Raw genomic sequence first — 11947 nt, 5'->3', positions numbered from 1 at the left:
GGAAAGAGAGTCACAGATTAACAACAAGGTAAGGCAGAGGCCTTGAGATGTGCTGTCCTGACAATTCCTGTCAAGAAGAGATGACCTGAACTAGTTGATCCCAGACTATAATCATCATCTCCTCACTAGCACACATCTGCCAGAGCCCTCCAGTGAACCCCCAGCCAGCAATTATTATACCCTGCTCCTACAGACCACCTTTCTGCATCCCCTGCTGCGTCACATCCGTTTTCATCTGGAGCATGAGGCACTCTGTCCAAGGCTGTGCACTGTCCCCCACCCAGCTCCTTTGAAATTGCTTGCTGTGCCTCTAGTGTCTGCAAACAAGCACAACATTGCTGTTCTTCAAAGGCAGAGGTGGTTGAAACATCATCTCTGGGAGCAGAGGCACTTGCACCTCACAGTCTGCCTTTGGAAATGCCACGGAGGTAACAGTCCTGATCTCTTTTGTTGCTGGCTTCTGTTGGAAGGAGACACCTCCAAAGTGTGTCTGCAAAATTATGAATCTTTGCTCCTTGCACAAAGCTTTGCTATCAACAGATCAGCATGCTCCTTCCCTCCCCACCACCAATGCACTTTGTCCTTTCTGGGTAGTCACAGGCAAAGCCTTTGCCTCACAGAGTAGCCACTTCCTTTGTGCTTTCCTCACAGAGTAGCCACTTGCCTAGACAAAGGGAAGCCACAGGCCTGCTGCCCCATCCTCTCGACACTGATACAGAGCCACCTTGTCTCTGCCATGCTCAGAGCTGTAGCTGACTCCCTGCCCTGTTGATGGACTGGACACAGGTGTGTAGGAACAGGCTGATGGGTTGCAGTGATCCTGTCCAAACTTCATCTAGGAACAGAACTAAACCAGGAGCTGGCAGCTATTTCATGGTCATTGAAACAGGGTCTCATAGAGCTGGAAGGTTTCACAAAGTGACAACCACCTCCCACACTTCTCCTCCAGACAGCGGCATCTCTGCTGATGAATTTGAGGAGAGCAGCTAAGATGCTGCACCAGTGTGTGCTGCCAGAAGGATGTCCCAGATAAGAGCATTTTCTGTACTCCATGTATTTGAGACTGGGCTGGCCACAATCAAGGGAACCTGTGCAAGGAGATCAAGATGTGCATTTGTGTGTCACCAGTGGACTTGGTTTTTCCCATTCTTCTCCTCACATGTGTGCAGACACAAAGTGCATGTTTAAACTTCAGCCTTAAAGCAGGAGATTTATAGCTGCACAGGCACCTCTTCAATGACTAAAACTTTCTGTGGTGGGAGCAGAGTGTTTCTGACTCCTTAATGCTGGGCAGCAGGTGCTGTTCAAAAGCCACAGGCACAGAACTGATACAGCTCTGGCACTCTCTAATAGGGGGAAAGGATTTCTTTTTGCAGCATTTAACCCTTCTGACCCAGCAGCGCTGAGCTCTGAAGGTACAACACAGCTCCATAAGCCTTAGCAACAGCAGCAGAACAAGCTAGGTGCAGTGTAATTTTTCTGCAAGAAGGGTTTGGGTCTCTGCTAATTCCATCTTGCTGGTGAGGCTAGAAAGCTGTCCCTTTGGGTTATAAATCACTGGGCTGCCAGATTGCAGAAGTCTCTGGAAAGGAATCAGTAAGAATGAGCCTCTTTTTAAGGTTTGTTTATCAGGGCTGAGGCATCATGTAGAAACTGTTCCTGTCATTTCATTCCTTTAAGAAAACCACCTAGCCCAGCAGGGGTTTTCCTAATATAGCCCTGTCCTGGAGAGATGTGTTGATATCAGCATAGCAGGTACTATAAACCACTTAGGAATCATCAGCCAGCCCTATTGTGCAATTGATTGGGATTCAAAAGCTTGTGATTTGGCACTGAGAGAATCCATAGCTGGCAAGTGGCTCTTAGCTGGGCTGCTCCAGTTTGGCACCTCCAGGTCAGGTCTGCCAGGCACAAAGTTGCTGGCACAGGCAATGTTTCACACCAAGAAAGTTACAGGCACTGAGAATGTTTCACACCAGGAAGAGACTTGATGCCAAGGGAGGGAGTATCTCATGGTATGTTGCTGGGGTTTGAGAAGCATGACCATTCCTTGCTAGCCAAAGGAGGGGAAACCTCCACATTTCAGGAACGTAGCTCTTGCTTTAGCATAATGGATGCTTTCTTTTCTCTCCCTCTTCTTCCTGTGCTGTACAGAAGAGATATGCAGCCAGCCCATACTCGGATGAGATCGTGATGGAAGTGGCTTCAGCAAAGCAGCAGGATGAGCCAGAGATGCTATGGGTGATGGGACCCGTCTTGGCTGTGATATTAATCATCATCATTGTCATTGCTATACTCCTCTTCAAAAGGTGAGGGCCGGTCCAGGACACAGCAGTTGCGGCACAAGCGCTAGAAGTGGTGGCACCTTCAAAACCTTCCTTATAACCTTCAGATACAGTGCTTTGATAGACAGTCCTTGGTGGTCACAGGGAGGAGGAAGTCTGTACCTGGCACAGAAGGCTGCTTTCTAAAGAGAGCAGAAGGGCTGGAAGGGCTGGGTATGCAGAAAGTAATTAATGTCAGCCCCAGGACACACAGCTGCTGTGGATTCTGGAAAAGTGTGAGCAGCCAGACAGAGGAGAGCAGCTTTGTCCCTAAAGCCACTCTTGAGTGCTCTCTGGTCACACAACTTGGATTTGCTGCCTTGGGAACTTCTCTAGTACTGGTTTTCTGTAGAAGTTCCCTGCTCAATCTCTGGCAGGTGCCTCCACTACTGTGAATTTTGACTGAGGAGCATAATCTTGGTGGTGAGAACAGGGCATGTGTGAAATCAAAGTGGAGACCTCTTCTGGAGGCCTCTCAGTCCTGGCTGCTGTGTCAGAACCATTCACACTCCCTGTGCTCCCTGTGGAAGCAAGCACCTGTTTTTGCCTAGCCGAGCAGTCCTGCTAGAGTTGTAACTGTAGTGTGAGATGATTTTTAGTCCTCCAGAGGAGCCACAGGTTGAATTTGCATGTGTCTGGGTAGCCTGTTCAATTACAGTAGATCATTCTCTATCAGCTCAGTTCCGAGGTTCTGCTCCTCCTGGGCTCTCTATTTACATATGTCTGGAGCTAGGGAAGGGAGCTGGCTTTGTTGTCTGATTAAATGGAGCTCTGCTGTGCATGTGCAGTCAGTGACTTTCTGTGTCAGTGATCATCTCCTTTCTCTGTTTCTGCTCTTCCCTGGATCTAGTAAGCAAGAAAGGTATGAATCCATTTTATCTTCTTGTTCTGCTAAAATTTCAAGTCTATTTTAATTTTTAAAAGTCAAGCCTGAAGCTACTAAGGGGCATCTTTGGTTTTGGGAATGTGGAGCATGCCAGTCCTAGGAGTTTACAAAGACTTTGTTTCCTCAAAGGTATCAGCCTCCTGGCAGTTGTCAGCCTCTCAGGGCTCTCAAGGAGAAGTTCCAGCATAAAGACTTCCCAGATTGTTTTTGCAATTAAATTTAAAAAAAAAAAACAAACCAAAAAGCAAAACCTGACAACGCCAGCAGTTGTAGGGGTTCCTTTGTTTCCTCAGTCACTTCAGACAGAGAGCTGTTCTGTCAAGAAAGCAGGTGTATTCTTGCAGTCTCTAATGAAGAAGCTTTGAGGGAATACCAGGCAACTGTAAGAAACAAAGTGTTTGCTGGGCTTTAATGAGAGAAAATGGCCCCGGAGGAGATTTCTTTACCAGGGCCCCATAGAAGATATTCCTGCCTTGGCTTAGCTTAGCTTTGTCCTGGAGTCAGGTGTGGGTGGAGCACCAGGAAGCACTAGCCTGCTGTGGGCAGACCTGACATTCATTTTTCTGCTGCGTTCTAGCCCATGGATCAGCAGCATACCCCTTTCCAGCACCATATCCCCTTTCACCGCCAACCCCATGCTCAGAGTGATGATGTGGTTTCGACCTCTCTTTGGAGGCATTTTCTTCCAAAGGTATTTGGGCAGAATATTCACAGGGCAGATCTACAGTGGGAATGAATTGAAGCTGAGCAGCAGTGGGTAGCTTGGGATCTGGAGGCTGGTTTAGCAGTTGCCCTGACTAGGCTAACGAGAGAGAGAGAAACTTCAATTATGTGCTGTGCTCATTCCCTAGAAAAGCTGGCCCACATTGCTCAACGGCTCAGGGGCTGGTACACAGTAGCACATTGCATATCCTGTTGTGATCCTGATAGGAGAAACACTGCTTTATTTGTTTGCCATGTATTTTCCTTTCTATGAGTGCTCTCAATCCTTCAGCTCTTTTGTGTTGGTCCAGGCAGCTGGAAGGCTTCTGAGATGTTGAGATGCCTCAGTGAGTAAGACTCACAAGCTGCTACTTCCCCGTTGAACAGCTCCAGTGTTTGCTGTAGCCACAAGCTGCAGATGGAGCTTGCTCACAGTCTGGGCCACAGAAGGAACTCACTCAGGTTTCACTCATGATTTATGCACTAAAATTTTCCTGTGCTGCTCACTAGTGCCAGCCCAGCATGCACAGCTGCCCATGGAAGTGTTAGTGCCCTGTGCCTGTGCAGAGCATTTCAGATCATGCGTGGCTCAGGGTCACCACCCTCCAGAGATGCAGCTGCCTCTGTGCAGTACCTGGCCAGAACTGAAGCAATTTTCAGTGTGCTTCCAGATGCCTCACAAGGGGGTAGAAAACAGAGATTGACTGTTGTTATTTGCAGGATGGTAAATGTGCTAGCATTCATGCAGAGTAGCAGTGGTACAGCTCTCTGTCTTACAGGAAACATCAGATCAGCAGAGGGGTTCACCATCAGGCAAAATCCATTTTGGGGCTGTAACCTAGGCAAAGTCTCTGTATTGCTGCATGCTCAACACGTTGGCCAAGTGTCAGGGTCAGCACAGGCTCAGAAGAGAGTACTGCTATCCTGCTCCTACCCAGCACCCCTCTTTACCACATGGGTATATCCATCATGTCTGTAATCTACAACAAGAAGTGGGACTTAAACATTCACTAGAACCCCTTTTTGCAGTATTAGATTTTCCTTAATGTTCGCTTGTCCACTTTTTGATTGGAACTGTCCCTGCTTTGCCTGTGAATTTCAGCAAGAGCCTGAGGTGGTGGCATCGCTCTAGGCATAAATATAGCATGAAGAGACAACATTGTATTTTATTGTTCCATTAATACACGCCTTGGGTGCCTTCAACCATTCAAGACATGTATTAATGGCCCAATAAAACACACCCTGAAGAGCCTTTACACTATTATATTACAGCATTCTATATTTAAATATTTCTAATACTTGAAAAAATTTTATTATATCCTTCCACTACAGGAAATAGTTCCTAGAGACAATAAGAGGAAACAACATCTTGCATCTATCTGCATTTTCTCTAATAAATATTATGCAGAATACCACATTTCAAAGTGCCTCACTAATCAAACATCTGACATTGCTGATGTATTATCCTTCCTGTTTCATAGATGGGAAATTGGAGTCATGGAAAATGATGTGCCTTGCCCAGAGCCCCAAGGAGCCTGGGATGAAGCTGGGAATCTGGGACACAGGGACTCAGACTCCTTCCCTGGGTGGTTCATGCCAGTCTCTGCCAGAGCTCAACCTGTTTGTCTCTGCCCTCTCTGTCCATAGGAAAAGGGCACACTCCCCCTCTTCCAAGGATGAGCACTCCATCGGCCTGAAGGACTCACTCTTGGCCCATTCCTCTGACCCAGTAGAGATGAGACGGCTCAACTACCAGACTCCAGGTAAGGAGCAGCTCACCCTCTTGTGCCCTGCCTCCTCCTGTTCCCCTTTGCCACGTTCCCATGCCAGAGGCGGAGTTGCAGTCCTTCCCACCCTTCAGCAGCTCCACACCTTCTTAGTTACAGTGGCACAAAGGGGGCTTTAGACCAAGGATGTCCAAGTGTCTGGTCTCTGTGTTGCAAATCCTGCTCCCTGGCCCTGTCACTGCAGGCCTGCAAGGCTGGGAAACCTGAATGGGGCCAGTGTTGTGTGGTGTGTGTCGGACATTACGTGAAGCTCATTGTGGTTGTCCTGAGCCGGGAGGAGCCTCCACACAGTTGGGAGTGCTCACATCTGGAATGCTCCCACGTGCTACACGGGTTTGACCTGGGCTGGGGTTCAGTGCTGAGCACCACTGATGCAAAATTGGCCACAGGCCCCCCCCCAATCTAGGGGAATCAGGAGATACACAGAACCCTTGTACTGCTGAGGGTGAACCAGCACCTTTTTCCTGGGATCTTTGGTGTGCTGACTGTCCTGCTCTATTCAGCTAAAGGTGTTGAGAAGCGCTACCTGCAGACATTGCTGCCCAGCCAGTGTGTGGCCCAGTGAAGGGCTCTGCTGGTCATGGTGGTCTCAGCACAGAGGATGATAGTTTGGTAGAAACCATTCTCTTCATGCTGCATTCACTGGCCTGGGGTGCCTTGGGCTGTAGCTAGTTTGCCAGCCCATGGAGGCAACTGTACTTCACATTGCAGAAAGGTCTTGTGCTGCTGCTTTGTGTCTCTATGTCTCTGATGGCACCAAAAACACAGTACCTGTCATTGTAGTGATCAGAGACAGGCTCGCCCCGACTCGTTCAGAGCCTTTCAGAGAGTCCAAGTCCTAGATGAACTGAGGGAGCGCTTGGGCTTTTGTGGTGGAGGGAGCAGTTCAGCAGTAAATGAGGCACATACAGTTCTCTTCTAACTTGCAGCTCCTCCTGGTCTGTAACCTACTTTCCTTTTCCTCCTGCTGCTCATTCATGTAAGAGCTTTCATCTAGCAGGAGAGTTTTGAAGGGACCATTTCCTGATATAAAACTGCTGTGTCTGGCAGTGGGGACAAGAGGAGACTTTCCTGTTGCCACTCACAGCAGTCTGGCTCACACCCGGGGTGAGCTTCACCAGCGCATCTTCTTCTGTGCCAGGGCAGCTGTCAGAGGTTCGTAGTTAGTGCATCTCCCAGGCAGAAACTATGGCAGATCTCACAGGTGGGAGGCAGCAGCAGCCTGGTAGTTGCCAGCAGAGCTAGCACATTAATTGGCCACAGCACATCCCAGCATGGTGTCGCAGCATGGGAGGAAAATGCTGTGGGGGGAGCAAGGGAGGCACCTGCACTGGAGGAGGAACATCTCAACAGAGAGATCACTGGGAGCAGCACTAGGGAGGGAGTCAGAGACTGTCAACAACAGTGTGCAGCTTCTTGAGGAGGAGCAAGGTGTTGAACAGGGCTGTTCCAGGACACCTGTGCATGGGGACAGGCCTCTGTGACATGTCTCCACATGGGCAAAAGAGCCATCTTTGCTGTATGCTTGTGGTTTGCATTGCATGGAGGATTGTGACAGGTCAGACTTGCACCTGCTTCTGTCTCCAACAAGATTAGAGTGTTTGCAACAAGGACTCCCTTGCTAGAGTTATAGCAAGGCTCAAGAGCTGCCATCAGAGAGAAGTATCTGGGAAATTCCCTTTTCCCATCTGTGCCTAAGGATAAGCCAAAGATTCTGGCTAATTTGCTAAGTTTGCAGAGCTCTCTGGAGAGACAAAAACAAGCCAAAGTGCCCAGTTCACTAGAGACAGCCTCAGGGCCCTGGAATGCTCCCCCACCAAAAGACAGCAGTGTGTCCTCCTCCTCCTCTTCTCCCCTCTGCATCCCTTGTGAGTCTCTGCAGGGCTAAGCGGGTGTCATGCAGCTAGAAGTGACTGTTCCAGCTCCTGACAAGCTTGTCCTCATTAATGAGGCGCATGAAAACCACCAAGCCCAGTGGGCCCATGCTGTTGCCCCTGTCACCCGCTGGAGGTCAAGGCAGTGCTATGTGGATGTATTGACAAGAGGTGCTGGCCACCAGCCCTGCTAGCTGGTCTCCCTGCTGGAGCGTGCTGAGCAGGGAAAACTTGTTTAATGCATAATTAATTGGGCTATTGTTATTAAATATTAAGCTTTCTCAGTTTTGTGGTTTTTACTTCAGACAAGGGTTATTCCCCCTGTCGGCCTCCCTGTACTAAGGTACCACTGTGCCAAGTTGCTGAGAGGATACAGGACCAGGCAGTGTCCTAAAACACCATGAAATGGAGCTGAGTTGTGCTGCTGCGGAGCTGCAAGCAAGCTGGAGGCTCAGGGGCACTGAGCAGAGGCTGCTGTGGCTAAGTGCAGTCCTCCTGGCCACCAGGCAGCACAGACACTCCCTGTACCTGCCATCCACCAGCCCTCACTGGCTCCCCTGGGGCACAGGGCTTTGGCCAGTGGTGTGCAGTGAGAAGTGTAGCTCTTGCTGTCATGTGAAGGCTTGTGCACTCAGTCCCCTGCTCTACGTGTTTGCCAGCATCAGGGGATGGCACTGGCCGAAGCCAAGAGCCCAGAGTGAGACAGCCAGATGCAGAGCAGCCCCTGGGGCCAGGCAGTCAGCCCTGTGCGGGAGGGAAGCTCCTGGTGCTGCGGCAGATGATGCTTTCCTTTGCATCTTCATCTCTTTGTCTTTCCATTTCTGAACCTCTGCAATGATGACTGAAGGCTAATGGGATTTCTGTTCTTGCCCCATTTCTTTTCTTTGCAGGTGCCAGTGTCCCCAGTTGCCCGAATATCTCAAGTTAGTTTTAACTCCTGTTTTTGTCTTTTGACACCTTTTGCTTTTTCTTTCCCTTTCTCTCGTCTCTGTAATTTTTGTTTCAATGTCATGAAGGTCACCCTCACTCACAGCAGACTATGAAATGGCAGTGATTTCACTTCCGGACATGATGTGTGGGGTCAGGCTCGGATACTGTTCGCATGGCACTACAGCAGCTCACCGCAGCACAGTGCAGAAGGAAAGGCCCTGGGTGCTGGGTTGCCAGGAGGCTCCTGCAGCAGCCCTTTCCCTGCTCCTAGGCCTCCTGCCCCCTCACAGTGGTATGCCATGCCCTGCCATGGCCCTAGGCCTGCAGCTGGCCCTGCTTGGGGGCATACAACCTTGACCATTCTGGAGGGGGTTACCAGCTGAAAACCCCAGATGGACAAATTGAAGAGTACTCTGCAGTCCAGTGGTTGAACACACTCTCTTCCTACATTGGGCAAACTGGTTTCCCTAGGCTGGGTCGCTTGTGCAGTAGAGTTAGACAGAGAGATGCCAAAGGATGCTGATCATCTCTCAACTGCCTTGCAGTGTGTCTGCTTGGTAGTGTTGGCACAGAGCAGAGGCACTTCACTGCTCTAGCAGGTTTTATGGAGTAGTACCAGCCTGCGGGCGTAAGTGCCCCTTTGTCACTTGTCTTCTGAGCTTCAAGTTCACCCTCAACCCCAGAAGTGTGACCTCCATGCTGCTGGATGTACAAGGCATCCAAGTGTGCATGTAGGAATGAGACAAGTATGTAGGATAAATACTTCTCCCAGGAGCAGAGCCAAGGGCTCTGCAATCTGCAGCCCTGCAGGCATTGTGAGACCTCTGAGCCCTTATAGCCTGGTGGAGAGCTCACTGGCCTCTTGCCAGAGCAATTGGAAGAGCTTGTGGAAGTCCTGGCAGTGTGTACAAATCTCTTTTGTCTTGCTCTGCACTGCCAGTGACAGTTGTTCTAGGTTCACCATATGGGATTTCAACCACCTCTTTTCTCCCAATCTGCACTTGCAGCTCTTTTATTACTGCAACACTCCTTTGGCCAGCAAAACTGAAGTTTGGAGAGACCCCCTTGTATTTCTCAGCAGAGATGAGGGTCTGCAGCTTTGCTGTGGTCCAGAGCTCTGCCGTACTCCATACGTAACTACATCGAGATAAGCACGTACTGTGGCTGTGTTTCAGCCTCTTTCTTCTTTCAGCCCCACACTTCTGCCTGGGCTCCACACTGTTCTTGTCATTCAGTTGCTCATCAGTAACAGCTCTGCAAAGGCTGCTCCTGCACTACAGCCTTGGAGCTCTGGCACCAGTGAGGAAATTGTGCAGAAATCAGAGCATCATCTCTGTGGCCTGTTCAGCCACCTCGGGGATCCTCATGGGTGAAGTGGCAAACAGAGGACCATTTGCAGGAGGACCTCAGCACGAGGCAGAAGTGGGATATTTCCTTCTCCATCTGTCCATGTGCTCTCAGGCCATCTGTGGATAGCTCTGCCCTGTCAAGTGATAGGACGACTGTGTGTCTTGCCTATGTGCAGTGATATCAGATGCTTTTTGCAGAGGTCTGAGGTGTAACACTTCCATGTTGCCACCTCGTGACTTGTCACCACTGTGTAAAATGCATGTACCCAGCCTGGGGACTGCTCTAACACCTCAGTGGCCCATCACTGCCATCTGTGGTGGCGTTCATCCTCCTGAGTGATTGAGATGCTCCTGGCTGTGCTCCAGCCTGTCTCCCTGGGTGTGAGTCAACAGCTTCAGCCTATTAATAATCATTATTACCCATGTGGGGTTTCTGGGAAACCCACAGAGCAGCCAACGGAGTCACGAGCCTTGGGATTTGGATGAGATGTTTCACAACCATGTTTCTGCCAGTTCACCATCTGAGCTTCAAAAAAGGAGGTTGTGATGGTTGAGCCCTGAATCCCAGGGCCCGAGCAGAACTCCTCCCAATCCCACATGCGCACCCCAACAGTATCTGTCCCCTGTGTGGGACTGTGGGATTCCTTCCTCTGGACCTTTCCCCTAACCAGGGCTTAGGCTGTGCTGAGGATGAGCCATGCTGTGCATCCTTGCTTCAGACAGGGCAAGACTTCTGCCGTGACTTTAGCTGCATCACGGCTTGCAGCAGCCTCCCAGAAGCTTCTGGAGGGCACATCACTGCACATGGTGCATTGCACAAGCCAGCCCAGACATGCTCAATTTTGGGCCCTGGAGCTGGCTCTGCCTCCAGAGCATCACTGAAAATAACTGAGTTACACAGCTGCAGGCAGAGCTGCTCCTCAGCTCTCAGAGTACTGAACAATGTCCGACCAGGGGAGCAGCCGTTCCTCTGTGGGGTCCTTCCCATCTTTCTCTGACTCCCTGGGGACTGGGGCATCATCTGCTTACTCAAAAAGCTGTGTACGTGCACTGCAGAGGTTTCCTCTGGTGCAGGTCTGGGTGAGTTTCTTTTTGGCTAATGCCACTGTTAGGGGTGAGCAAGAGGATCAGCCTCAGCCCTTGGCGGTGAGTGTGAGAGAATCAGTGTGTTCAACTTGAGCCCATGTGGGAGCCCAGGAAACGCAGGCCCTTTCCTGCCCAGGGGCTGTCCTGAGCCCCTGCCCGCTGCGTGGCCTGCTCTATGTGCCTGGTGGCTGTACTGTCCGAGCATGCTCACCCGGTCATGCACATTCTGCACATCACCTTTCTGTTCTGTTCACCGAACCGTGTGCTCTCAGAGTGTGTGCCGCATGCCGTGTGAGCTCGTCGACTTCCCATCCATCCTGCCCAGCGCTTCACATAGTCACACATGTCCACCTTGCACCCACCTTTTGGGTTTGCTGTGCACATGCTTTTGTTGACCCTTCGTCAGCCATGCAGAGCCATAACCAGTCTCCTCTCCCTCCTCCCTCCTTGTCTTGCTTGCAGGCATGCGTGACCATCCCCCCATCCCTGTGACAGACCTCGCAGACAACATCGACCGGCTGAAGGCCAACGATGGGCTGAAGTTCTCCCAGGAGTATGAGGTGAGCGTGAGAGTGGGCCGGGCAGTGGGGCAGAGTGGTGCTGGCTAGGACCCCCAGCAGAGAGGGCTTGATGAAAGCTGAGCTGTGCCTCCCCTGCAGCAGCATCACCTGGGCAGGCCACACGCCAGCCCTGGGAGTCTGCCAGCAATCCCTGCCAGCCCCAAAGTGGTGGGAACTCGCCTTGAGCAGTTGGAGCATGGCTGGTACAGGGAAAAGTAGTTGCAGCGGAATGTGCAGCAGCCAGCCATGCTCCCACTATGGTTATGGTCTTAGGAGTGAATGGGCACTCGTGTCTGCCTGACTGGGCTGTTGCAGATTACTTTGTTCTGCTCTGTGAGGGCTGCCCTCTGTGCAGGTTGGCTGAGGTATTACACTCTGCAGCATCCTGTGCCACTTCACTTTCATCTGCATGCAAAGCTTTGCTCTCTGTGCCATCCTCTGATGCCAAC

General features: G+C 50.7%; 1 protein-coding gene across 1 annotated transcript in view; it reads left to right on the top strand.

The window, feature by feature from the left end:
• Nucleotides 1-11947, top strand: part of PTPRF (protein tyrosine phosphatase, receptor type, F) — a 289331-nt gene that overhangs the window by 252441 nt on the left and 24943 nt on the right. The window contains exons 23-25 of the mRNA XM_009077131.1: nucleotides 2155-2309; nucleotides 5560-5675; nucleotides 11401-11498. Coding sequence (XP_009075379.1) covers nucleotides 2155-2309; nucleotides 5560-5675; nucleotides 11401-11498 — 369 coding nt within the window. The remainder of the gene's footprint in view (nucleotides 1-2154; nucleotides 2310-5559; nucleotides 5676-11400; nucleotides 11499-11947) is intronic.

Source organism: Acanthisitta chloris, unplaced genomic scaffold, assembly GCF_000695815.1.
Source record: "Acanthisitta chloris isolate BGI_N310 unplaced genomic scaffold, ASM69581v1 scaffold18366, whole genome shotgun sequence".
In the NCBI taxonomy this organism is placed as follows: domain Eukaryota; kingdom Metazoa; phylum Chordata; class Aves; order Passeriformes; family Acanthisittidae; genus Acanthisitta; species Acanthisitta chloris.
This window is presented reverse-complemented; position numbering and strand designations above follow the sequence as displayed.